General features: G+C 44.9%; 1 protein-coding gene across 1 annotated transcript in view; it reads left to right on the forward strand.

The window, feature by feature from the left end:
* The window catches only part of LOC144680382 (heme-binding protein 2-like), a 36,711-nt gene extending 12,080 nt beyond the window's left edge, over positions 1-24,631 (forward strand). The window contains exons 3-4 of the mRNA XM_078541348.1: positions 14,891-15,065; positions 24,475-24,631. Of these exons, the coding sequence (XP_078397474.1) occupies positions 14,891-15,065; positions 24,475-24,631 (332 nt within the window). The remainder of the gene's footprint in view (positions 1-14,890; positions 15,066-24,474) is intronic.
* Positions 24,632-26,119: the final 1,488 nt, after the last annotated feature.

Here is a 26,119-nt window from a genome sequence, read left to right on the forward strand (position 1 = left end):
AAAAGAAAGATTGTAAAAATTTTAATAACATGTCCCTGCTCATGTGACACTGTGAGATGAGCAGGGATGTGTTAGAAATTAGTTTAAACATTTAAATTTTTTTGGATGACTGATCGAAACCTCATCCTGCCCGTGGATGAGGTTTCACAAAAAATCCAAAGGCCGCTTGGCCTTTTCACCCACCCACCAACCGTAAGGTCGGACGGGCGGTGAAACATTTCATTCACTTGGACCTTTAATGTCCTTAATGAGCCTGTTAATTGTCGGCGGGCGAGCTGCCGACTGCTGCACGCGCCTGCCCACTGAAATATCGCGTGAGGGAGCGATGACGTCGGGATGCTCGCCTGATGTCATCCTGCGTCATTTTACACACGTTCAGACCGGGCGCACACCCGCACGACGAACGGAAAATTCTACCCCGGGAAATATTACTGATGTCTGCACCTCGACAGTGCTTGTCATTGCTGCCAGAATGTAGTGGGCAGGTGCCACAGAGCTCGCTCATTCTCTCAGTGTGCTCTCAGCACCTTTAAGGAGGGGCTGACCCCCGTCTCTTCAGCATCTGTGACCAGTGACGCTGTGCTGCTGAAGGGCTCAGATGCTGAAGGTGGACAAAGGATCAGATGCTTCTAAAGTTTCATGGCTGTGTCTCTATGATATGTCCCTGATCACAGAGCACAGCCGACCTGCCCCTCAGCCAGACAGGAGACAGTCTTTGTCAGAGGCTATGTGAAGATCTATGGAGTGTCCTCACTCCATGTCATCATCATTCTCCTGCAATTAAGCAACTATTAGGGCCTCCACTGTGTCTCCATGACAGGAGAATTATCACAGAGGGTATTTGCGCTGCCATAAGCCAGACTGGAGTCAAACATTAACAGATGTGATGTGAGGAACTATGGTGTCTCCTCACTGTATGTCATCATCATCCTCCACAAATCTAGCAGCTATGAGGGCCTCCTGAGCACGCCTGCCTCATCTAGTCAGTGCGAGGGCTTCATGACCATCATCGCCGCCTCCGAGGGCCCCCTCACCCTCACCCTCACCCCCTTCAGCGTCCTCCTCATCAGAGGAGACGTGCAGCTCCTCCATTTCCTCTTCAGCCAGCTCCTCTCCATGTTGTAGGATCAGGTTGTAAAGGGCGCAGCAATGTGTGTCACCCTCTGCGGAGTGTATTGCAGGGCTCCACCAGACTTGTCCAGGCAGCAGATCCTCATCTTCAGCATCCTGATGTTCTGCTCCAGCAAGTTACGAGTTGCAGCGTGAGCCTCATTATACCATTGTTCTGCTGCAGTCTGAGGCTGCCGCACAGGTGTCATCAGCCCCGGCCTCTGCGGGTAGCCCTTGTCCCCAAGGAGCCAATCCTGCAGCCTCTGTGGACCCTGCAAAACTCCAGGGATCTGTGACCGACTGAGGATGTAGGCATTGTGCACACTCCCTGGAAACCGTGCGCACTCCTGCAGGATGTGTTTCTAGTGGTCGCACACTAGCTGCACATTCAGCGAATGGAACCACGTGTGGTTGATATAGTCCACTATGTTGCAATGGAGACCTGAGCACCACATGGTGCAGTCAATCGCACCCTGCACCTATGGGAAACCTGAGATCTGGGAGAATCCAATCGTTCTTGCTTCCTGGCTGTCCTGGTCCCTGGTGAAATGCACAAAGTTGTGTGTCCTCGTGAAGATGGCATCCGTGATCTCATGGATGCATTTGTGGGTGGAAGCTTGTGATACCCCACAGAGGTCACCCGTGGAGCCCTGAAAGAGGCACTGGCATAGAAATTGAGTGCCACTGTCAATTTCACAGCCACTGGCATCAGATACCCTCCATGTCCCCATGGCACCAAATCCTGCAGGAGCCGGGAGATGGGACCGACCAGTTCCCCAGACATGTGCAGTCTTCGGCGACACTGGTTCCTGGTCATCTGCAGGAATGACAGGCAGCATCTATAGACCCTGGATGTGGCTAGGCGCTGGCCTGCAATGGCTCGTTGGGGCTCTTGGGTGACGTTTGCTGGAGCACCAGCCGCCCCTTCTTCCTGAGGTTGCTGCTCCTGCCTCTATGCAGCCAGGATCCTCAGTCGCTCTCTCCTCCAACGTCTTTGCATCCTGTAGGCCATCAGGCACACAGCTAGTTCACCAGGCTCCATGATCCTGATGTACTCAGCCTGCAGGATGAAAGTGAGAGACATGTGGTTAGCATGGGTGCACTAAGAACCTGTCCTGGTTAAGTGTAACGGCCCCATAACACTTCCCGGAGAGTGCTGGCCACCACTTGGATGGTCAGAGAATAGTGCGCTGCATGGCTGCCCTATTAGCTTGAGCTATTGGGGAGACGGGTCCAAACTGGAATGCTGACATTGCAAGGAGTGTGAGCGTCTCCTGCAGTGACTGCTCCACGGCCAGCTTTAGCGAGGAGATTGTACAATGTGCGCAGTCATCCAACTGCTCTGCAGCCCACTAAAATGCTCATGAATTTGCAGTCTGCCTGTGGGGTGGGCTGAGGGCGGGTGGGTCGGCTGTGGTGTACGTGGAGCTCTGGGGCACTTGGTGGCAATTTGCTGCCTCTGTGTTGCTTGAGTGGGCAGGTAAGCCAGGAGCCCGACCCCAACCATATCAATGTGGCTGCACCTGAGCTGTCTCAGTTGCAGAGGAATGACCACTTTATACAGGTTCCCTAATGTGTAGCCACTTCCCTCACCCACCCTACCCACCCGCACTGAATACTTGGGCACTATATTCAATGCCAGGCCTGCCTTTCCCCGCCCTCCTCCCATCAGTCGCCTCAATGGCAGGGCTGCCCTTAACCCCGAACCCCCCGATTCTCCTGAAGCTTGAAGTCCAACAGGTGACCCTGGCGAGAGCTGCACAAAGTTACTGTGTACTCACCTCCGAGTTACCCTCAAAGTGCAGGCCACCAAGCTCACTCCTTTTATGTGCTGTAGTGAAACACGTTGGCGGACTATCCTGCTGACATGGACGGATGACCCGGGGAAGGGGGGTACGATTCTGGCGGGCTGAATGATAATGATATGCAGATGTATTACAATGAGTTTCCTAATGAGTTACAATGATGTCCGATAGCGGGCTGAGCGGGCAATCGCAAACTGGTTTACTGCTGTCATGAAACCAATCGCGCCATATTATCCGCTCACGCCACCGATCATGCCGACTCCAGCGGGCACAGAAAATCCTGCCCATGGTGGGATGGGATTCCAAACTCATGTTCCTACTCCAGCAGTGGCTGCTGAATTTTCCTAGTATAATAAAGGCTCCATATGCCAGGCATGAATCCCACTACTGCAGTCGACATATACCCTTGTGGAAGCTGATACATTGCATCTCTCTCAGGTTACTGGATGCTGCTGGAATGCTGGGTCCAGACTGAGGTTCAGTGGCAGGAAATTCTGTCTTGTTACAGATAAATCATGTTTGACTAGCTTCATTGAGATATTTAATGGTTAATGTTGGATGAGGGCAGTTGACATTATGTCTATACACTTTCAAAAGATGTTTGACAAATTGATACATAATAGACTGTTCGTAAAATTAAAGCCCATGGGATTAAAGGGGTTGGCAGTGTGGATACAGAATTGGCTAAGAGACAGAACACAGAGAGTAGTGGCGGACAGTTGTTTTTCAGACTGGAAGGAAGTTTACAGTGGTGTCCTCCAGGGGTCAGGGAGTCTTACACTTTGGATACAAATTAATGACCTGGAAATGCCAACATTTGCAGATGATATTAATGTTGGGAAATGCAGTAAAAAATAAGGAGGTTCTAACAGAACATCCAATATGAGCGTAGGAGCATGGGAGCAGGAGCAGGCCATTTGGCACTTTGAGTCTGCTCCACCATTCAATAAGATCATGGCTGATCTGGCTGTGGTCCCAGCTTCACTTTCCTGTCTGCCTCCCCATAACCCTTGACTCTCTTGTCTAACAGAAATCTTCTAACCCTGCCTTAAATAAATTCAAAGATGTAGCCTCCACTATTTTCTGGGGAAGAGAATTCCACACACCAATGATCCTTTTGGAGAAAAAGTTTCTCCTCAGCTCTGTCTTCAAAGGGATTCCTCTTATTTTTAAATTATGTTTCCTAGTTTTAGTCACCCCACAATAGGAAACATTCTCCGTGTATCTACTCTATCAAGTCCCCTCACGAAGATCACCTCTCATTCTTCTAAACTCCATTAGATATAGGACTAACCTGTTCAATCTGTCTTCATAAGACAACCCCTTCATTCCAGAAATGAATCCAGTGAACCTTCTTTGAACTGCTTCTAAAACAATTATACCTTATTTTAAATAAGGTGATCAAAACTGCCCAGATATGGTCTCACCAAGGCCCAGTACAGCTGTAGTAAAACTTCCTGACTTTTATATTCCATTCCTCCTGCAATAAACACCAACATTCCATTTGCCTTCCAAATCACTTGCTGTACCTGCACACTAACCTTATGTATATTCATGTATGAAGACACCTAAATCCCTCTGTACAACGAGGTTCTGCAATCTCCCTCCATTTAAATACTATACTGCTTTTCTATTCTTCCTGCCAAAATGAACAAGCTCACATTTACCCATGTTACACTTAATCTGCCAAATTTTTCCCACTCACTTAATATTTATATCCCTTTGCAGACTTACTACCTCTTTTTCATAACTTACTTTCCTATATACCTTGGTGACCTTGGCAAATTTAGCAACCATACATTTTTAAAAATTCATTCATGGAATGTGGGCTTTGCTGGCTAGGCCAGCATTTATTGCCCATCCCTAATTGCCCTCGAGAAGGTGGTGGTGAGCTGCCTTCTTGAACTGCTGCAGTCCCTGTGCTGTTAGAGAGGGAGTTCCAGGATTTTGACCCAGCAACAATCAAATAACTGGATTCGCGTTCCATCCCTTCATGCAAGTCATTGATATAGATTGTGAATAGCTGATGCCCCAGCGCTGAACCCTTTGGCACTCCACTCGTTACAGCTTGCCAATTTGAAAAAGACCCGTTTGCCCCTACCCTCTGCTTCCTGTTAGCCATCCAATCTTTTATCCATGCTAATATGTTACCCACTAAATCGTGTGCTCTTATCTTGTGTAGTAACCTTTGATGGGGTCCCTTATCAAATGCCTTTTGGAAATCCAAGTGCACCACATCCATAGACTCCCCTTCATCCACCTTGAGTGTTACTTTGTCAAAAAATTTGGACAGATTTGTTAAAAACGATTTCCCTTTCACAAAGCCATGTTGGCTCTGCCTGATCAAGTATCCTGCTGGACCCTCCTTAATAATGCTTTCTAGCACTTTCCCTATGGCTGATGTTCGGCCAACTGGCCTATATTTTCCTGCCTTCTGCCTCCTTCCTTTCTTGTATGAAGGTGTTACTTTAGTTATTTTCCAGTCCACTGGATCCTTTTCATAATCGAAAGAATTTACAAGATTATAACTCATGCATCTCTAATCTATGCCACTGCTTCTTTTAAGACTCTCGGATGCAGGCCATCCGGTACTGGGGGCTTCTCAACCTTTAGGTCTTGTTTCAGCTGCAGCTGATGTTAATGCTCAGCAAGCCAGATCTCAGATTGAAACCCATCTCGGCTGATTGTAATTTTTTTTCTGTATTGTAGAAACGAGGAGGGAAAGCTACAGAACACAAAAGTATCAGGACTCCAGTTATTACTTTTAAAAATTGAAAAATTAACATGTTTATTAAAAGAAAAAAAGAAAAGATGAATCTTAAACACACAAGATAGAAGATACAGTGAGAAAATAAGTCGTACAAAATGATACCCAAAATGCTTTATCAAAGTTACACAATAAAACTATTTTTTCGCAACAGCCTTTACAGATTCTTAACCATAAAATCCAGGAAATATTCCCCAAACTGAGAATTTGCTTTCACTTTAAACAGAAGTAAAATCCACGACTTCACAGAACAAATCCACACTTATGTGGCTCTTCCAAAGGGAGAGTTCGAACAAACTGTTTCTCAGGACACATATTCTCCTGGCCCAAAACTGTGCTGCTTTCCTCAATTAAAAGGTTTTCCGAGCTTTTCTGCACACTCCAAAACACTGGGGTTGGCCTTCAGTGGGACGTCCCCCACAGCAACTGCTACAGCTGAAAACCCATTTGTATAAATACCTTTTCACCCCTTTCATCTTAGTTCTCCATTGCCTTTAATTATCTCTTTGAAAACTCAGGTTCCCAAATATCAAAACCTTTCATGTTCCTATTTTACCTCTATTTCGGGTCCATAAAATTTAAAACGCCTGCCCCTGTTTACTCACAAATCTCCTGTAAAATGCAAATGTTCTTGTATCTTTGAGATTCGTTTGAAATGCAGCAGCTACAAATCAATTTCAAAACTTATCCCCAAATGCTGATTTCAGACCAACTCTGTTTCCTTGTAATTTAACACTCACTATAAGGTCTCATTCCGAAATGCAAGAAGATAACACCCTTAGTCTTTTGTGCCTTAGACTCTACAGAGAATCTAACTCCAACAACCTCACTTTGATTAAAAAGAAAAATTGCCGGAAAAACTCAGCAGGTCTGACAGCATCTGTGGAGATAAAGACAGAGTCAACATTTTGAGTCCGTATGTCTCTTCATCAGAACTCTGCATCCGCAGTATTCTGCTTTTATCACTTTGATTAAGCCTGGACACAGACAGACACAAATTACCCTTACCTACATCGGATATACACATAAACAGAGAAATTTAAAAACGTACTCCTATCATCATGGTCCAATAGTTTAAAAGTAAAATATTGTGGATGCTGGAAATCTGAACTAAAAACAGAGAATGCTGGAAAAATGCATCAGGTCCGGCAGCATCTGTGGAGCGAGAAACACAGTTAACGTTTCAAGTCCGTATGACTCAACTTTGAGAAAGAACCATACAGACTCAAAACGTTAACTCTGTTTCCCTCGCCACCGATACTGCCAGACCTGCTGAGTTTGGCGGCATTTCCTGTTTTTATTTTAGGCCTAATAGTTTTCCTAGCACCCTTTCCCAGGTCAAGGTGATTGTATTATGTTCATCCCTCCCTTGAATCTGAAGGCTCTTTGGGAAGTTTTCTAAGTCCTCTACTGTGAAAACAGACACAAAATCCCTGTTCAACGTCTCCACCATTTCTTTGTTTTGTGTTACCGATTCCCCAGAATCACTCTCTAGCTTTCGTTATTCTTTTCCTATTCAAACACGTGTAGAAACATTTTCCACCTGTTTTTAGATTACTAGCGAGCTTTCTCTCATACTCTACTTTCTGCCACTTAATTATCTTTTAAGTAATTATTTGCTGGTTGTTAAAATCTGTCCATTCTTCTGACCTACCACTAATCTTGCACATTTGTACAGTGTTGCTTTGAATTTGATACAATCCCTTTAATATCACCTTCAATTTTGTCAATGCAACTTTACTGTATTAAGTTTTAGTTTCCAAGTTCACCTAAGCCAACTCTGCCTTCATAGTTTCATATGGGTTTATTATTTATTTATTATCTGGGTTTAAAACACTAGGCATGGACCAACACTTCTCCATTTTAAACTGAACATGAAATTCTATCACATGACTGCTGTCCCTTGAGGCCACTTTACCATGAGGTTATTGATTTATCCTGTGTCACTGCACATTACCAGATTTTATCTGTTCCCTGGTTGGCACTAGAATGTACTGCTCACAGTACATTTCTTAGATACCCCATTTATTTCTTCCTGTATGCTTTGTCCTACACTGTAACTACAGTGAGGAGGCCTATAAACTCCTCCCACAAGTGACCTCTTACCTTTTAGTATTTTTTATCTCTTGCCAAACTGATTCTACACCTTGCCTTTTCGAGCTAAGTTCTTCTCTCAGTATTGAGCTAATGCCCTCTTTAATTAACAGAGATACCCCACCACCTTTTCCTAGCTTCCTGTCATTTTGATAAATCAAAAATGCTTCACCATTCAGACCCCAGGTTTGGTCCCCTTTCGACCATGTCTCTGTAATGCCTATCAGGTCATCCATATTTATCTCTAGTTGTGCTAACAATTCATCTCTTTTGCTACAAATGCTGCGTACATTCAGATGCAAGGCCTAAAACTCTGCTTATCTTACCATTTTCTGCTTCATCTGCTGGTGCACTCTTATGGTTGTATTTTCTGTCCCTTCCTGACACACTCTGGAACTCATTCCCCAAATTTCTGCCCTGCTCCATTGCATTGTTGTGTCCCTTTACTTTACTGAATATCATTACATATGACCCCTTCCCCCCATTATTTAGTTTAAAGCTCTCTCTACCACCTTAGTTATAAGATTCACCAGAACACTGGCCCCAGCACGGTTCAAGTGTAGACCATCACAATGGTACGCTCCCACTGCCTGCACCCCATGAATCGAAACCCATTTCCCCCACACCAATTCTTTGAGCCATGGATTCATATCTCTAATCGCAATTACCCTGCACCAATTTGCTCGTGGCTCAGGTAATAATCCAGAGATTGTTATCTTTATGTTCTGCCTTTTAATTTAACCCCTAGCTGCTAATAATCTATAAGCAGGGGGAGGGGGTGGCATAGTGGTATTGTCTGGTATTACAGAGACCCAGGGTAATGCTCCGTGGACCAGGATTCAAATCCCACCACAGCAGATGGTGAAATTTGAATTCAGAATGAATCTGAAATTAAAAGTCTGATCATGGCCACGAAACCATTGTCGATTGTTGTAAAAACCCAAATACTTCACTAATGTCCAAAAGGGAAGGAAATCTGCCATCCTTACCTGGTCTGGCCTACATGTGACTCCCGGCCCATAGCAATGTGGTTGACTCTTAAATGCCCTCTGAATAAGGGCAATTAGGGATGAGTAATAAATGCTGGCTTAGCCAGTTATGCCCTCATCCCATGAATGAATAAAAACAGGATGTAGAAACTCTTTCCTAGTCTTATCTATGTCATTGGTACCTACATGGATCACAACCACTGGATTCTCTCACTGCCACTGCAAGTTCCCCTCCAGCCCAGAGCAGATATCCTGAACCCTGGCACCAGGCAGGCAAGACAACTGCCTGGATTCATGTTCTCAACTGCAGAGAACTGTATCTATCCCCCAGACTATACTGTCTCCTATCATTACCACATTCCTCTCTGCTCACCCACTTGAATGACATCCCTCACCATGGTGCCATGGTCAATCTGCTCATCCAACTTGCAGTCCTTCTCCTCATCCACACAGGTAACAAACACCTCCGCTGGGAAACTCCACTATGCACCTTCCTCCAGTCCGAAGAACAGGCTGTTTCTGTTTCCTGTTGCTCAGCCAATTTTGTATCCAAGTTGCTACTGTCCCTTTTATTTGATGAGATAAATCTTTGCTCAGCTGTCTGTTGTGCAGCACTGTATCGAATGCCTTTTGGAAGTCCATGTACACCCACATCAAAAGCATTAACCCCATCAACACTTTCTGTTACCTCATCAAAATGTTAGCTAAACACGATTAGTGCTTAATTGCTCTGGGCTGGTTTACCTTCATTAACCCATGTTTGCTGAATTGAGTATAAATTTTGTCTCAACTTATTTTTTCTAGAAGTTTCCCCAACTCCAAGTTTAAACTGACTGGCCTGTAGTTGTGTTTATCTTGATATGCTGTTTTGAACAATCATGTAACATTTGTAATTCTCCAGTCATCTGGCACCACCCCTGAGTCTAAGGTAGGCTGGATAATTATGGCCATTGCGTCTGCAATTTCCTCCCTAACTCCCCTCTGTATCCTTGGATGTATCTCATCTAGTCCTGTTGCCTGATCAACTTTAAACAAGACAATCTATTCAACACCTCCTCCTTATCAATTTTAAACCTTCCAAATGTCTAAATTACCTCCTTTTTCACTATGACCTGGTCAGAAACTTCTTCTTTGGAAAAGACAGATGCAAACTATTCATGTAATACCTCAACCCTGCCCTCTACCTCCACGCATTCATTCCCATTTTATCCCTAATTGGCTTCACTCCTCCTTTTACCACTCCTTTACTATTTATAAGCCTACAGAAGGCTTTTGGATTCCATTTTATGTTAGCTGCCAGCCTCATCTCATTCTCTCCCTTTGCTTCTTTCATTTGCTTTTTCAATTCCCCTCTGAACCTTCTATATTCAGCCTGGTTCACAGCTGCATTACCAACCTGACACCTGTCATGTGTACACTTTTTCTTTTTCAGCTTAATCTTTATCCATGTTGTCATCCAAGGAGATCGGGATTTGTTTGCTCTAACATTCCCTTCTGTGGGAATATACCTTGATGGTGAGTGAACGCTCTCTTCTCTAAAGGCAGCCTGTTGTTTAATCACCTGCTTACTTGTGACACCAGATTATCTGGGCCAGATCCATTCTTACCCCACTGAAGTTGGCTTCCCCCTGTAATTATTCTGACTATGGATTGTTCTTTTTCTTTTTCCATCATCAACCTATTCCCAATGATTAATGTCCCATAAATGTTCCCCTTCTGATCCACTGGACCCATCACATTCCCAAGAACCTGGCCAAGCACTTCCTCCTTTCTCATTGGACTAGAAAAATACTGCTGAGGAAAATTCTCCTGAACACACTCTAGGAACTCTTGCCCCTCACTATCCTTTCCACTCCGACCATCCCAATCTATATTCTGATAAAGTTCCCTATTATAAATACTCTGTAATCCTGGCACCTCTCTATAATCTCCTTGCAAAATGTATATCTTCCCGACTAGTTGGTGGCCTTTAGACTACATCAAACAATGTAATTATGAGACTTTTTCTTCCTTAGCTCTAGCCAGATAGTTTCTATCCTTGACCCCTCTGGGACACAATCCCATCCAGCTTTGCAATGTTCTGTTTAATCAATGCTGCCACCCCTCCCCCTTTCCTATTTTTCCTGAACACCTTGTACCCAGGAATATTTAATACCCACTTCTGCCCGCCTTTGAGCCAGGTCTCCGTTATAGCCACAATGTCACATTACCATGAGGCTATCTCCGCCTGCAACTCATCAATCTTATTAAGCACATTCCATGGGCTGAATCTTCTGGCTGACATGCGGGTGGTGGAGCCTGCACGTCAGCGCTTAAAATCTCACGGCATCGCGATCTTTAGGTTGGCGGGCGCTATGCAGCGCCACACGTTCCCGCCGTTAATTAAAGGCCCTTTTAAGGCCATTAAGTCACCAATTGTCGATGATTTTGAGGGGCCCATGCGAACTTCGGCTCTGCGCATGGGCCCAACGGGCAGGCGGGAAAGTGATTTTTTTAACAAACCTCATCCACTGGCGGGATGAGGTTTGATTTCGGATTTTAAAAAGTTTAGTAAAGTTTCTGTGTACTTCATTAACATGTCCCATTTCGTGTGACACTTTCACATGAGGGGGACATGTTCATGATTTTTTAATTTTTCTAGTTTTGAACTTTCACCACCTTTCAGTGATCTCCCTGAGGCAGCACTTAGCCTCAGGGAGATGTGCGCTCTTTCGTGCGCATGTGTGAAAGAGCGCACTCTCGCAGTTGGGGAATCCCCCCCCTCCCCGCACAGGAGTGCACAGCGCTTCCTGTCCAGCATCACACTGGAATCCCCCCCTGCCCACGTAAAATGGTGGCGGGGCCCGTTTCAGCGGCGGCGATCGGCTGCCCGCCCGCTGCTGAGTCGGTCGGGCCTGCCCGCCCATCAAGGGCAAAATTCAGCCCCATGGGTTCACATACATGCACAGTAACGCTAATTTAGACAATGTTACTCTCCCCCTTGCTCTGAACCCACCTTGTATACTTTAAAATGGAACACCAGTAAAACTAGGAAATAAGAATGCCGGTCAAAACTGTTTTTACCTTCAAGTCATTAGCACCACCATTGGCTCAGCTGTAGAGAGACACATGAAGAAGACTGGAATAGTAATAGGGCAATAGTAACTTGCTATTCAAACAACTTGCTATTTCACACTGTAGTGCTATCTGTCTCTCCCAGTGTTTTGTGCACCTTGGGAACCCCTGGTTTCCATATCCCTGCCATGTTAGTTTAAACCCTCCACAGTAGCATTAACAAATCACCCCAAAAGTAAATTGGGCCCGGCTCAGTTTAGCTGCAACCCATTTGGCTTGTTCAGATCCCATCTCCCCTAGAACAGGTCCCAATGTCCCAGGAATATAAAGCCCTCCCTCCTGTCCATCTTTCCAGCTATGCACTCATCTGCTCTGTCCTCTTATTTCTATACTCACCTGGATGTGGTACTGTGGGTCATCCGAAGATTGCTAATCTTGAGGTCCTGCTTGCTATTTTCCTACCTAGCTCCCTAAATCCTGACTGCAGGATCACATCCCTCTTTCTACCTGTGCCATTGGTACTGCTTTGGGCCAGACTGCTGGCTGTTCACTCTTCCCCAGCAGGGTGCTCCGCAGTTGGCCAGTGACATCTTTGACCCTGGCACTAAAGAGGCAATACACCATCCTAATTCAAGTCTGCTGTCATCGAAAAAAACAATCTGTCCCCTCATGATTGAATTTCCTATTATTATTGTTCTTCCTGTGTTCTTCATGTGTCCATCTACAGCTGGGCCGTTAATGACTTCCGCAAAGGTAAAAACAGTTTTGACAAGTATTCCTAGTTTTACTGGTGTTCCATTTTAATGTATACAAGACCAGTTCAGACCAGTATTCTTATTTCCCAGTTTTTACTGTTTTTTCCTTCTGGGTTGACTCTAGTCCCCACATAAACCAGTATTTTCATCAGTATTCAGAACTGAATACTAGTTAGACAGTGTGGTGCACAGAGGGGGTTCCTGCACTACCTGCCTGTTTCTCCTTGACTGCCTGGTGGTCACCCATTCCCTTTCTCTCTGCATACTTTTCAGCTGTGGGGTGACCACATCAAAAACATGCTATCGCAAAGCTCTCTAACTTACAGATGTGCCATAGTGATAACAGCTGCTGCTCAAGCTCTGAAACCCGGAGCTCGAGCTGCTGCAACTGATGACAATTCCTGCACAAGCATCCTGGAGTTCCTACGTAGCGCAGGATGTGCATTCAACAGGTCAGAGCTGCCCTGCCATTCCTCTATCTATTAGGTAAGAAAACTTACTACCACTAATACAGCTTACTACTTAAAAAGATAAAGACTCACCAACAACTCACCTTCTTTTTGCTGTTGTCATTTAAACCGAGGGAAGATAATGAAATGTTTTATTTAAACCTCATTTTCTCTCCTAATTTTTTTTTTTGTTGCAGTTTTTAATTTCCCAGCTCCTTAAACCCTCTCAGAAACTTTGCAGATAGGGGAAAAAACTACACTACTCACCAGCCAATCAATTCATACTTTCCAGTGATGTGACATTTTGATTTATTTTTTGTCTCACATTTTATTTCAAACTCTAGCGTGCCCATCCCAATCCTCCTGCCCAGACTGTCCTCGAGTAATGGAGTTGAATATAGAAGTCGTGATGGTTTTCATGTAGTTGTATAGGGCATTGTTGAGACAACATCTAGAATATTGTGTACAGTTTTGGTCTCCTTATTTAAGAAAGATAATTGCCTGAGAAGCAATTCAGTGAAGGTTCAGACGACTGATTCCTGGGATGAGGGGTTATCTTATGAGGAAAGGTTGGGCAGGTTGGGACTGTGTCCATTGAAGTTTAGAAGACTTGAGGTGATTTTATTGAAACATATAAAACCCTGAGGAGGCTTGACAGGGTGCTTGTTGAGAGGATATTTCCCCTTGTTGGAGTCACCAGAACTAGGGGACATGGTTTAAAAATAATGGGTTTCCCATTTAAGAGACAGATTAGGAGAATTTTATTCTCTCAGAGGGCCATGAGTCTATGGAACCCTCTTCCCCTGAGAGGCAGGTCATTGAATAATTCTAAGGTGGAAATAGATAAATCCTTGACCAACAAGGGAACCAAAGGGTACAGGGGGTAGGCAGGAATGTGGCACTGAGGCCACAATCAGATCAGCCATGATCTTACTGAATGGTGGAGCAGGCTCGAGGGGCCAAATGATTTACTCCTGCTCCTAATTTGTATGTATGAATGTAAGTAAGATCAGGCGATTGATTTGCAAAACACATCTCTTCAGCCTTCAAGCCTCTGTTCAACTGTCATTTTAATTCTCCACCTTGCTTCCATGCTGATCTTGCTGTCCACAGTCTCCTGCCATGTTCCAATGACTCTCATCAGAACCTCTGCCTCCATTTCCTTTCCTTTCTCTTTGCTGGTTTCCTTTTTTCTCTCTTGTTTTGTTCTTTTTGTTTTCAGGTGGTAGTTGTTCAGATTCTGTCAATCACACCTCCTCCAGGCACATCTTTTGTTTCTTTACGATAAGAAGGAAATCAAGGCATTGGAGAGGGTGCAGAAGAGATTTACTAGAATGATAGGAGTGTGGATGGACCTCAGTTACATGGAGAGACTGGAGAGGTCGGAGGTCATTTCCTTCGAGCAGAGAACGTTGCCAGGAGATTTGAGAGAGGTTTGAAGAACCAGGAATGGATTTGACAGAGTAAATAAGGAGAAACTGTTTTCAGTGGCAGAGCAGCCGATACCCAGAGTGCATAGAATTAAGATGATTGGCAAAAGGATCAGGTGCAACATTTATTTAAACAATGAGTCACTGTGATATGGAGAGCACTGCCTGAACTGGTGGTGAAGCAAGTTCAATAGTAAAATTCAAAAGACAATTCTTGAGATAATGGGATACATTTTTTGTGTGTGTCTGTGGGAAAAGAGGAGGTCAGGGTGATTAGTCGGATATGTCCACCAAACAACACAGGAGCATCTTACCTGGAGGCTGTATCATTCTGTGTGTCTATGATTCAATATAGCCACATCAGTGTTTTCCACATCTCAGCAGTCTCCCTGACTCACCATTAGCAATGCTGTAACAATGTGTTTCTTTGTCTACAGGTACAATTGTTCCCATCTCTGCACCTTGGGTAGTTTCTGGATACATGGAAAATGGCACAATGGGACAGGCACTCTTGATATCTGTTACGATAGTTGCTGAAGTCATCAATCCACCAGAACCAACAGATCAAACAGTTCAACTAGGAAGTATGCCTGCTGATTGGTGCTATATCAGGTGAATTTAGTTACTGATTTGTATTGTGTTTGATATTGCTTTAACTCAGCTCGTGTCAACTTCACTCAACCGAGAGTCGGGCTGTGATTATTGGGCTCATCTGGGTGCACGGGAACATTGGTCAATATTAATAGTATAATGGAATGATTCATATCTCACAATCTGCAGTTCCTTCTTCTGAGAACACAGCGAGACCTCCCCATTCACATTAGTCAGGTTCATATGGAGTTGGCTCCTGTTTTTCCGACATTCTCACATCCACCACGTTGTTTATATTTTGAAGAACAAATTCAAATCCGTGTTCTCATTAGATACAATAAGCATAGTGGGAGAGGAAGTACTGGAGGGACTGCCATCATTGAAGGTGGATAAACCACCAGGGCCGGATGGATTGTATCCAGGCTGTTGTATGAAGCCAAGGAAGAAATCGCAGATGCTCTGAGGATCACTTTCCAATCCTCACTAGACACAGGCGAGCTCACAGAGGATTGGAGGCCTGCGAATGTCATACCATTTTTTAAAAAGGGTGTGAGGGATATGCCAGAAAATTACAGGCCAGTCAGTCTGATTTTGGTGGTGGGCAAATTATTGGAGACAACTCTGAGAGACAGGATAAACTGTCACTTAGAAAGGGGCAGATCGATCATGGACAGTCAGCATGGTTTTGTTAGGGAATATTGTGTCTTACTAACTTAATTGAAATTTTTGATTAAGTAACAAGGAGGATTGATGAGGGTAGTGTAGTGGATGTTGTCTACATGGATTTTAGTTAGGCATTTGACATTCCCCACATGGCAGACTGGTCAGAAATGTGAGATCCCATTGGATTCAGGGGAAGGTGGCAGGTTGGTTACAAAATTGGCTCAGTGACAGGAAACAAAGGGCAGGATTTTACGCGTCGGCGAGTGGGGATGGGGCCTGCATGCCGACACGTAAAATGACGCTTGGTGAAGTCGTGGGGAACTCCCGACGTCACCACGTGCTATTTAAATTCTTTGTACAGTTCTCGTCACTGCATTACAGGAAGGACATAATTGCTCAGGAGAGAGTGCAGAGGGGATTTACAAGAATGTTGCCAGGGCTTCAAAATTGCAGCAATGAGGAGAGATTGGATAGGCTCAGGTAGTTTTCCTCAGAACAGAGGAGGCTAAGAAGTGACCTAATTGAGGTGTACAAAGTTATGTGGGGCCGAGAATGTGTAAACAGGAAAGACTTGATTCCCCTGGCTGAGGGGTCAGTTAGCAGAGGACATAGATTTAAGGTGATTGGTAGGAGTATTAGAGGGGACATGTGGAAAAACTTTGGAATTCACTGCTTAAGTTATTGGTTGAGGCTGAAAAGCTCAACTCATTTAAATGGTACCTGGACCTGCATCTGAAGCACTGTAACCTGCAAGGCTACGGACCTATTGCTGGAAAGTGGGATTAAAATGAGCAGCCAGTTTCTTTTTCCTCTTTTTTGGCTGGCACAGACATGATGGGCTGAATGGCCTGTTTCTTCACCGTAACTTTTCTATGGTTCTATGGTTAATCAGTGCCTCACCCAAAGCCATTTCAATTCATCATCTTCTCGTTGAGATGTCTGATGTTCTATTCAATTAGTTTAAACGTCCCTTTATCTAATCTCTCTGTGCGTAGCCATAAATGGCACAGTTCCAATGTTACTGGCCATCCTCCCATCGACTGTGGAGGGGACATTTTCCTCATATGTGTCTGGACAATGAATGTCGGTGTGATTTGCTGATCTCAGAGAGGATCAACCTGGGCCCAGTTGTTCCTTCACTAAACATTCACTAATTCACACTATCAGTGAGGGTCATGACACAGGACGATCTCCAATCTGGAAATTGTCCTCCTGGAGTAATGAACGGTGATGCTATTTTGTCATCTCTATTATTGCACATTGAGCTTTTACAGTGAGCAGCTGTGATTGCAAAGATTGCTGTTTGGGAAAATTACAGCCTAGTTTTTACTCCATTTAAATTATTGACAGAAATTCAGGCACTTCGGGCCTCTGAATTCCCAACCAGTGAGCCCTGTGAACAACAATTCACTCCAGGAATTCCCGATCAGGAATTCTGTCCTCATATTTTAAACAATCAAAGACATTTGAAGTTTTCCCTTCAAGGAGCAGAAGTTGGGGTGGGAGGAGTATCTGAGATATCAGCTGGGTGTGGGTCATCCTTTATATGGGTTGGCAGTATGTGGTAGAGTTGTAGAGAGCAGGAAATGCTGCAGGCAATTTGTGCACAGCAAGATCATACAAACATACAAATTAGGAGCAGGAGTAGGCCATCAGCCCCTGGAGCCTTCTCTGCCATTCACTAAGATCATGTCTGATCTGATTGCGGCCTCAATGTCACTTTCCTGCCAACCCCCTGTACCTTTCACTCCCTTAATAGTCAAGAATCTATCTCCCTCTATCCTAAAACTATTGAATGACCCTCTTCTGCTCCCTGGGGAAGACAGTTCCACTGAGTCAAGAGCCTCTGAGAGAAAAAAAAAAGCCACCTCAGCATCTTCTATGTTTCAATAAGATCACCTCATTCTTCTAAACTCCAATTGGCCCAACATGCCCAACCTTTCCTCATAAGAGATCTCATCCCAGGAATCAGTAGAGTGAACCTTCTCTGAACTGCTTCTAAGGCAATTATGTCCTTTCCTAAATAAGGAGACCAAAACTGTCCACAGTGCTGTTGATGTTGCCTCACCAATGCCCTGTAGAACTGTAGCAAAAGATCCCTACTTTTATATTCCAGTCACCTTGCAATAATGTTAACATTTCCCTTCCTAATCACTTGCTGTATCTGCATACTAACTTCTTGTGATTCATCTACCAGGACACCCAGATCCCTCTGTACCTCAGAGTTCTGCAATCTCTCTCCATTTAAACAATCTGCTGCTTTTCTATTCTTCCTGCCAAAGTGGACAAGAGTAATTACATTCACTATTTTCCAATCTGATGGGACCCTTCCAGGATCTGGGGAATTTTGGAAAACCAAAGCCAATGCATCTACTATCTCAGCAGCCGCTTCTTCTAAGACTCAAGTATGAGGTCCAGCAGGCCCTGGGGACTTGTCAACCTTTAATTCCAATAATTTTTTCAGTACTCTTTCCCTGTGAATATAATTGTTTCAAGTTCCTCCCTTCATTTCACGTCTTGGTTCACAATTATCCCTGGGATGATATTTTTTCCTCTACAGTGAAGATGGATGCAAAATATCTGTTAAATTTATCTACCATGTCCTTATTTTCCATTATTAATTCCACACGCACTCTCTAGGGGATAAACATTCACCTTAGTTATTCTATACCTTTTTAAATACTTGTGGAAACACTTATTATTCATTTTGATATTTCTACCAAATTTTCTCTCATAATCTAATTTCTCTTTATTTTTCTTATTATTATTATTCTCATTGTTCTTATAGCCATTCTATGTTATTTATATACCCAGTCCAATTTTCTGATCTTCATGGAATTTTATGCTCTTTCTTTCAATTTGATGCTATCTTTAACTTCCTTAGTTGGCAATGGATTGTGTGTTCCTCCCCAGAATCTTTCTTTCTCACTGGAATATATTTTTGCTGAGTGTTATAAAATATCTCCTTAAATATCTGCCACTGCATCTCCACTGAACTATCTCTAAACCTATTTCCCCAGTGCACTTTAACCAGCTCTGTCGTCATACTTCCATAATTGCCCTTATTTAAGTTTAAAGCATCAGTCTTAGACCCGCTGGCCCATAACTTCTGTTCTCCGGGGCGTCAAACCCAGGAGATAGCCCAGAAGATGCACTGGGCATCCCACGGAAGTCCCCATGCAAGGATTGTATTCAAGTTCAAACTTCCCATTGGCAATTACCCTGCACTGGGAACCATCCGATGCTCCAATTTAATTCAGAGACTTTGTTGATGGTTCCAACTCTCTTAGCAGGATAGTTACTCAGGAAAAGTTAGAATAATTAAAACCACATCTAAATCCTGGCTAACTATCGTACTGACCTCCCCCTCCCCGTCCAGAAACACCCAGGGGGCACCCTGGACACCCCACATCCCCCAACCACACCCTGAATCTCCTGATTGTCCCCAGCTTCCTGACTACTCCCCCACTACCTGACTACCCACCACCCGCCGAGGTCTCTCCCATCGCCCCCGACTGCACTCCTGACCCTCCAACCACACCCCACTCCCCTGACTACATTCTCTAACCCCCAACAAAATTGCAGCACACTGACTACAATCCCAATCCACCAACTACCCCTCTAGCAACCCCCACCCGCACACTCAGCCGCCCTTCCGACACCCCTAACAACCTCCCACTACTCTCCTGATCTCTCAAATACCCCCTACCCATCCCCGACTACTCACCCAGCACCTTCTAGAACCCTCCCCATCCCACGATCAACCCCCATCCTCCCCGGATACCCTCCCATTCCCCTGCCAGTCCCAGACTCATCCTACCGCCACACCACCCCCACTGACCACCAGACCTCCCCCAATCCTACACGCTTACCTTGCACACTTACCTTCTCCCTTGCTTCTCAAAGTGGCTAGGTCCAAAAGTTCATAAGACGTAGGAGCAGAAGTAGGCCATTTGGCCCATCAAGTATGCTCTGCTGTTCAATGAGATCATGGTTGACCTGATAACCCACATTCCACTTTCCTGCCTTTTCCCATAACCCTTGATTGCCTTACTGATTAAAAATCTGTCTATCTCAGCCTTGAATGTATTTTGCGGCCCAGCCTCCCCAGCTCATTAAACTTTAAACTTACCTGCTTTATAGCAGCTGGTGCCATAAAAAGGGGTCTGACCTCCTCTCAAATGATTCTGCTGCCCTCGACTGAAGGCCTCGGGAACACGCTGCACTGCACATTTCTCACCTGGCCCGAGGAGAAAGGTCGGGAGAGGAAGGTGCAGCTCCTGAGTAAGGTCGGAAAAAGGAGCAGAGTGGCAATCCAATAGTCGTTGTCAATTCTCGGAAGTTCTGGCCCAAGTTCTCTGCCTCAAACTGAAAGCAAAATTCAGTCATATTATGGTCACTGCTGCCTAGATGTGCCTTTACTGTTACGTTCATTAAATAATCCTGTCTTGCTGCCCATGATCAGGTGTAGCATCGTCTGCTCTCTGGTTGGCTGTAGAATGTGCTGCTCTAAGATACTGCCCCGAAAATACTCTTATGAACACATCGTGTCAATCTGATTCATCCAATTTATATGTAGATTAAAATTACCCATGGTTAACACTGCACATTTGTCACAAGCCCCCATTATTCCTTTCTGATACCCGCTCCTACAGTGTGGTTACTGTTCCTGGGCCTATAAACCAATCCCATAAGTGACTTCCATCTCTAAACAAACTGATTCTACATCTTGATATTTAGAACTATAGTCATCTCTCTCTAAATTACTAATGCCAAACTTAATGAGCAGAGCCACCCCTCGAAGTTTTCCGAGCTCCTGTCCTCCTGAAATGTCACATACCCTCAAATATTCACGTCCCAGCCATTGTCATCGTGCAGCCATGTCTTTGCAATGGCTATCAGATCATACACATTTATTTATGTTTGGACTCTCAATCCATTTGTTTTATTGTGAATGCGACATGCAATTAAATACAGAGCCTTTAGTTCTATCATTTTACTATTTTCACAACCTCCAGTCTTATCTGCTGGCACACTTATAAGTTTGTACCCTCTGTCCCTTCCTGCCACACTCCGACTATCATTTCCCCTATTGCTTCCTTGCTCCCCTGGCTTGTCTTCTCTCATCACATCCTGTAATACTTGATCCCTTGCCCCCACTAATTATTTTAAACTCCTACCTGCCAACCTCTTTACTTGACTCAGCAGATCACTGGTCGCAGCACAGTTCAGATTCAGACTGTCCCAGCAGAACAGCTCCCACTTTCCCCAAGACTGGTGCCAGTGGCCATGAATCAAAACCCAATTCTCCCACACCGCACTTTGATCCACCCATTTAAATTTCTAATCTGATTTATCCTATGCAAATTTGCTCGTGGTTCAGGTAATAATCCAGGGAATATTACATTTGAGGTTCTGCTTTTTAATTTAACCCACAGCTGCTCATTATTCCTAAGCAGAACCTCTTTCCTCATTCAACATATTTCATTGGACCCCACGTGGGCCATGACAACTGGATCCTCCACCTCCCACTGCAAGTTCCTCTCCAGCCCTGATCAGATGTCCCAAACCCTGGCACCTGGCAGGCAACCCGGCCTTCTGCACTCTTGCCCTCAGCTGCAGAAAACTGTGCCAATCTGCCTGACTATACTGTCCCCTGCACCCACTACATTCCTGTCCACTCCCCCTACTTGACTGGCTTCCAGTACGATGGTGCCATGGTCAGTTCGCTCATCCACCCTGCAGCTTCCACTTTCGTCCCTACAAACTGCAGGAACTCAAACCTGTTGGACAACTGCAAGGGCTGAGGCTCCTCCACTTCTAACTCCTCGATCCCATATCTGCCTCACTCACAGCGACACCCTCCTGTCCCTGACCACTGACCAAATCAGCTGACCCTATCCTAAGGGGTGTGATCGGCTCCTGGAATGAAGAGTCCAAGTAACTTTCCCCCTCCCTGATGCCTCGTAGTGTCTGCAGCTCGGCCTCCAGCTCAAAGACTCTGAGCCGAAGCTCCTCGAGTCTCTGGCACTTACTGCAGACATGTTTGCCCTGGATCACACACGTGTCCATGAGCTACCGCATTCTGCAGTCGCAACACGTAGATACCATGAGAAGTCCCACAAGCGACATTTTCTCAATTCCTGGAAAGTACGAAACTCCCTCTATAAAATACGAACATATCAACATATCAACATATAAACTGGGAAGAAACCTGTGATTCCTTCAGGACACTTCTTTTAAAAGTACTGTCCCAAGATTCACTTTTCCAAATCAGACCTTGTAGAAGGAAGGATATGAGTGAGAGAGTTTTCTCCACAGGGCAGAGCTAAAGTTAGTAAATTGAGTAGAGGTGTGGATCATAGACACATAGGGCGATATTTTAATGTAGGCAATGGGGATCTCTGCAGAAGAGCTGACAAAGGCCCTGCATCACCTCCTTTAGGGAGGGCCTGCTGCATTAAGTGCCTTTCAGGTGGCCAATGGCAGGTCTTCCCTGGGATCAAGGACCCCAGGAGGCAGAGTCCTCGCCCTCCAAAAGCAGCTGGCCAATAAGAGGCCAGCAGCTCTCAGCGCTTGTCAGCATCAAGGAGGTGTAGTGTCTGCTGTTGGCTCTGTTCATGAGAGGCCGAGGATCAGTGCTGGACCCCAGGATAACAGGTGACTGATGGCAGGAAGAGGATTGCAGGAAAGGTGGTCATGGGGGAGGGGGTGAGATGTGTAGGAAAAAGAGGCAGAAGGTGGCTCTCCACGGCTCCACTCACCTTCCCGATGACAGTCCCTCGACAACAAAATGGCCCCTTCAAAAAATCCGAAAGCAACCAGCGTAGTGACAGGCCCTCCTGCCTCTGGGTTAAGGACATCAGCTACAAGAAGAGACTCTAAGTGGATGTGAATTGTCCATTTAAGTGCCTCCATCGATGGTGGGTTGGGAAGGGTTGGGCTGCCCGTGCACGAACCTCCCCACACTGAATTTAATCTTGGTGGAGGCAGTAAGGCAGCGGGGTGCCCATCCGCCACCAACACAAACAATTAAATGCCCTCTCCGCCAGCAAACTTGCCTCAAGGGAGCACAATAAATTTGGCACGTAGAATCATGACTGCACAGAAGGAGGTAATTTAGCCCATTGAGACCATGCTGACTATATAGAGCAATCCAATCAGTCCCATACCCTCCCTTTAACCCTGTGAACCTGCAAGTATATTCCCCTCAAATGCCCATCCAATTTCCATCTGAAATCATTCATCATCTCTGCTTCCACCGCCTTAATAAACAGTGAGTTCCAGATTATTACCACTCGCTGCATAAATGGTTTTTCCTCAGATACCCCCTGAATCTCTTGTCCAAAGTCTTCTCTCTGTCTCCCCTAGTTCTTGCACCATCAGCTAATGAGAGCAGCTTTTCCTTTTCTACCTTATTGAACCCTGTCAGAATCTTGTACAGCTCTATCCAATCACCCCTCAACCTCCTTTGACCCAAGGAGAACTACCCCAGCTTCTCCAACCCAACCATGTCACTAAAATCCCCCACCCGGGGAACTATTCAATTACGTCTCCTCTGCACCCCCTCAAGGAACCTCACATCCCTCCTAAATTGTGGTCTCCATCAATGGATGCAATACGCTAATTGTCGCTTCTCCAGATCTTTAAACAGGTTCAGCATCAATTCCTTGCTTTTGTAATCAATACCTCTACTTATGAAACCCAAGTTGCCAGATACATTGCTGAACATTTTCTCAATATGTGCTCTCACATTCAAAGATCCATGCAGCCCAAGGTCCCTCTGTCCCTGCACACTCTTTAGAATTGTGTCATGATGTCTCCATTACCTCTCCTTATACCTTCTGCAAAATGCATCACCCCACTTTGTTCTTAGTTCATTCATGGAGTGTGTGCACCACTGCTTAGGCCAGCAAATGTTGCCCATCCCTAATTGCTCTGAGAAAGTAGTGGTGAGCTGCCTTCTTGAACCATTGCAGTCCATGTGGTGTAGATACACCCACAATGCAGTTTGGAGTGTGTTCCACAATGTTGTCCCAGCGACACTGATGGAACGATGATACGTTTCCAAGTCAGGATGGTGAGTTGCTTGGAGGGGAACTTCCAGGTGTAGGTGCTCCCATGTGTCTGCTGACCTTCTAGATGGTAGCAGTTTTGTGTTTGAAAGAGGCTGTCTAATGAGCCTTGGTAAGTTCCTGCAGTGCACCTTGTAGATGGTACACACTGCTGCTACTGTGCATCAGTGGTGGAGGGAGTGAATGTATGTGGATGGGGTACCAATCAAGTGGGCTGCTTTGTTCTGGATAATGTCAAACTTCTTGAGTGTTGTTGGTGCAGCACTCATCCAGGCAAGTAGAGAGTATTCCATCACACTCTTGACTTGTGCCTTATAGTTGGTGGACAGGCTTTTGAAAGTCGGGAGGTGAGATATTCACCACAGGATTTCTAACCTCAGACCTTATCTCGTAGTCACAGTATTTATATGTCTAGTTCAGTTCCGTTTCTGGTCTATGGTAACCCACAGGAAGGTGATAGTGGGGGATTCAGTGATGGTAATGCCATTGAATGCCATTTCCCTGTATTAAATCCAATCTGCCACTTGTCTGCCCATTGGGCTATCTTATCTATTATGTTACTACAGCTGTGGATGAACTGAATGGTGGAGGGTCCTCAGTGGACTGAATGTCCTGACAATCCATTTGGCTTCCATACGGGCTTTGTCAGGAGGAACAAAAATGAAAATTATATATTCTTAATTCTGTTGCAGGACTTTTGACCAGAAGGTTGATGGGCAACAATATGAAGGACATGTGACTGAATTCCAGCAGGACTTGGAACAAGACAATCGACACTTTGATCCAGGATTCATCATCAGTTTTTATAACACACATGGGCTGATGCAAATAGCTTTTAGAAAATTGTAAAAGCTACCTGGTAGGGTTTGTTACCCCTATAGATATAAAACAGTGAGATGTGCTTAACTCTATTCTTAAACTGATTGAACCTTCCACTAATTACACAATGAGTTTAAGCCGGAGTACTGTGCAAAGTTCTGGTCTCCTTTCCTAAGGAAGGATATATTTACCTTAGAGGGAACGCAATGACTGTTCATTAGACAGATTACATATATGTGCCGGTATTGGGGTTTTGAACAAATCCACCAATGACGCATTCAGCACTGAGACCCTGTTTAGAAATATTGGCCAAAATTTTTCCCTTGATGGGCGGGCGGGCAGCCGAACTCCGCCACCGAAAAGGGCGATGGGAAGCACCATATGCTTCCTGTGCAGGGGGGTAAGGATTCCTCATCTGTCAAAGTGCGCTCTTTTGCACATGCGCGCGAAATAACGCACATCTCCCTGAGACTAAGTGCTCTCTCAGGTAGATTAATGAAGTGTAAAAAACTTGAAAAATAGAAAAATATAAAAATTATTAACATGTCCCACTCATGTAACATAAGAAGCACGTAAAATTTATTGATGTTTTTAAAAACGGACATGAAAACTCATCCCGCCAGTGGATGAGGTTTCATGTATTATCAGAAGCCCACTGGGGCTCCTGGCTTGCCCGCCAACCTTAAGGTTGGACGGACAGGGCCTTTAATTATCTTAATTATCCTGTCAATGGCCTTAATTGGCCATTGACAGGTCGGTGGGCGGACAGCTGATTTCGCTGTGCCCCCGCCTTCCTCAATATTTAAATGGACCGGGATGATGTCGGGGGTTCCTCCCAACATCATCCCATGTCATTTTCCCCTCGGCGAGCGAGTCCCGCCCCCAAATCACTGAGAGGAAAACTCTGCACATTGCCCTCTCTTGACAGTTAATTCTGACTCCCACACACACTGTTGCATTTATTCTTTTTTTAAAATTATGCAACCATGTTAGCATCAACAGTGAGCATTTCTTCTTCATTTACATAAACTGCTCCCTTTGGTTGTTTTGTTCAGTGATTCTAAACAACGGCTCTTGCCGGGTGTCCAGCTCAATGTCTCCCACACTATCCTGTGACAGACAGGTCATGGTTCTCACCAGGGGCTGTCCCTCCTTGTCTTTCCCAAAGTCAAATAAAACAGAGGCTCTTCAATCCTGCTCCACCATTCAGTAAGATCATGGCTGATCTTCTACCTCAATTCCACCTTCCCACACTATCCCTCGAGTGTGTAATCTGTCTAATAAACAGGCATTGCAGTCCCTTTAGGGAAAGTTCATCTAACCTTAGGTAAGGAGACCAAAACTACAGGTGTGGTGTCACCTATATAATTGAGGTAAGATTTATTTGCTCTTTAATCCCTTTGTAATAAAGGCTAAGATACCATTTGTATTCCTGATTGCTTGTTGTAACTGCATATTACCTTTCTATGCTGCATGTGTAAAGACACCCAAGTCCCTCTGAATAACAACATTTTCCAG

The sequence above is a fragment of the Cetorhinus maximus genome, chromosome 5 (assembly GCF_964194155.1).
Source record: "Cetorhinus maximus chromosome 5, sCetMax3.hap1.1, whole genome shotgun sequence".
NCBI classification, from domain to species: domain Eukaryota; kingdom Metazoa; phylum Chordata; class Chondrichthyes; order Lamniformes; family Cetorhinidae; genus Cetorhinus; species Cetorhinus maximus.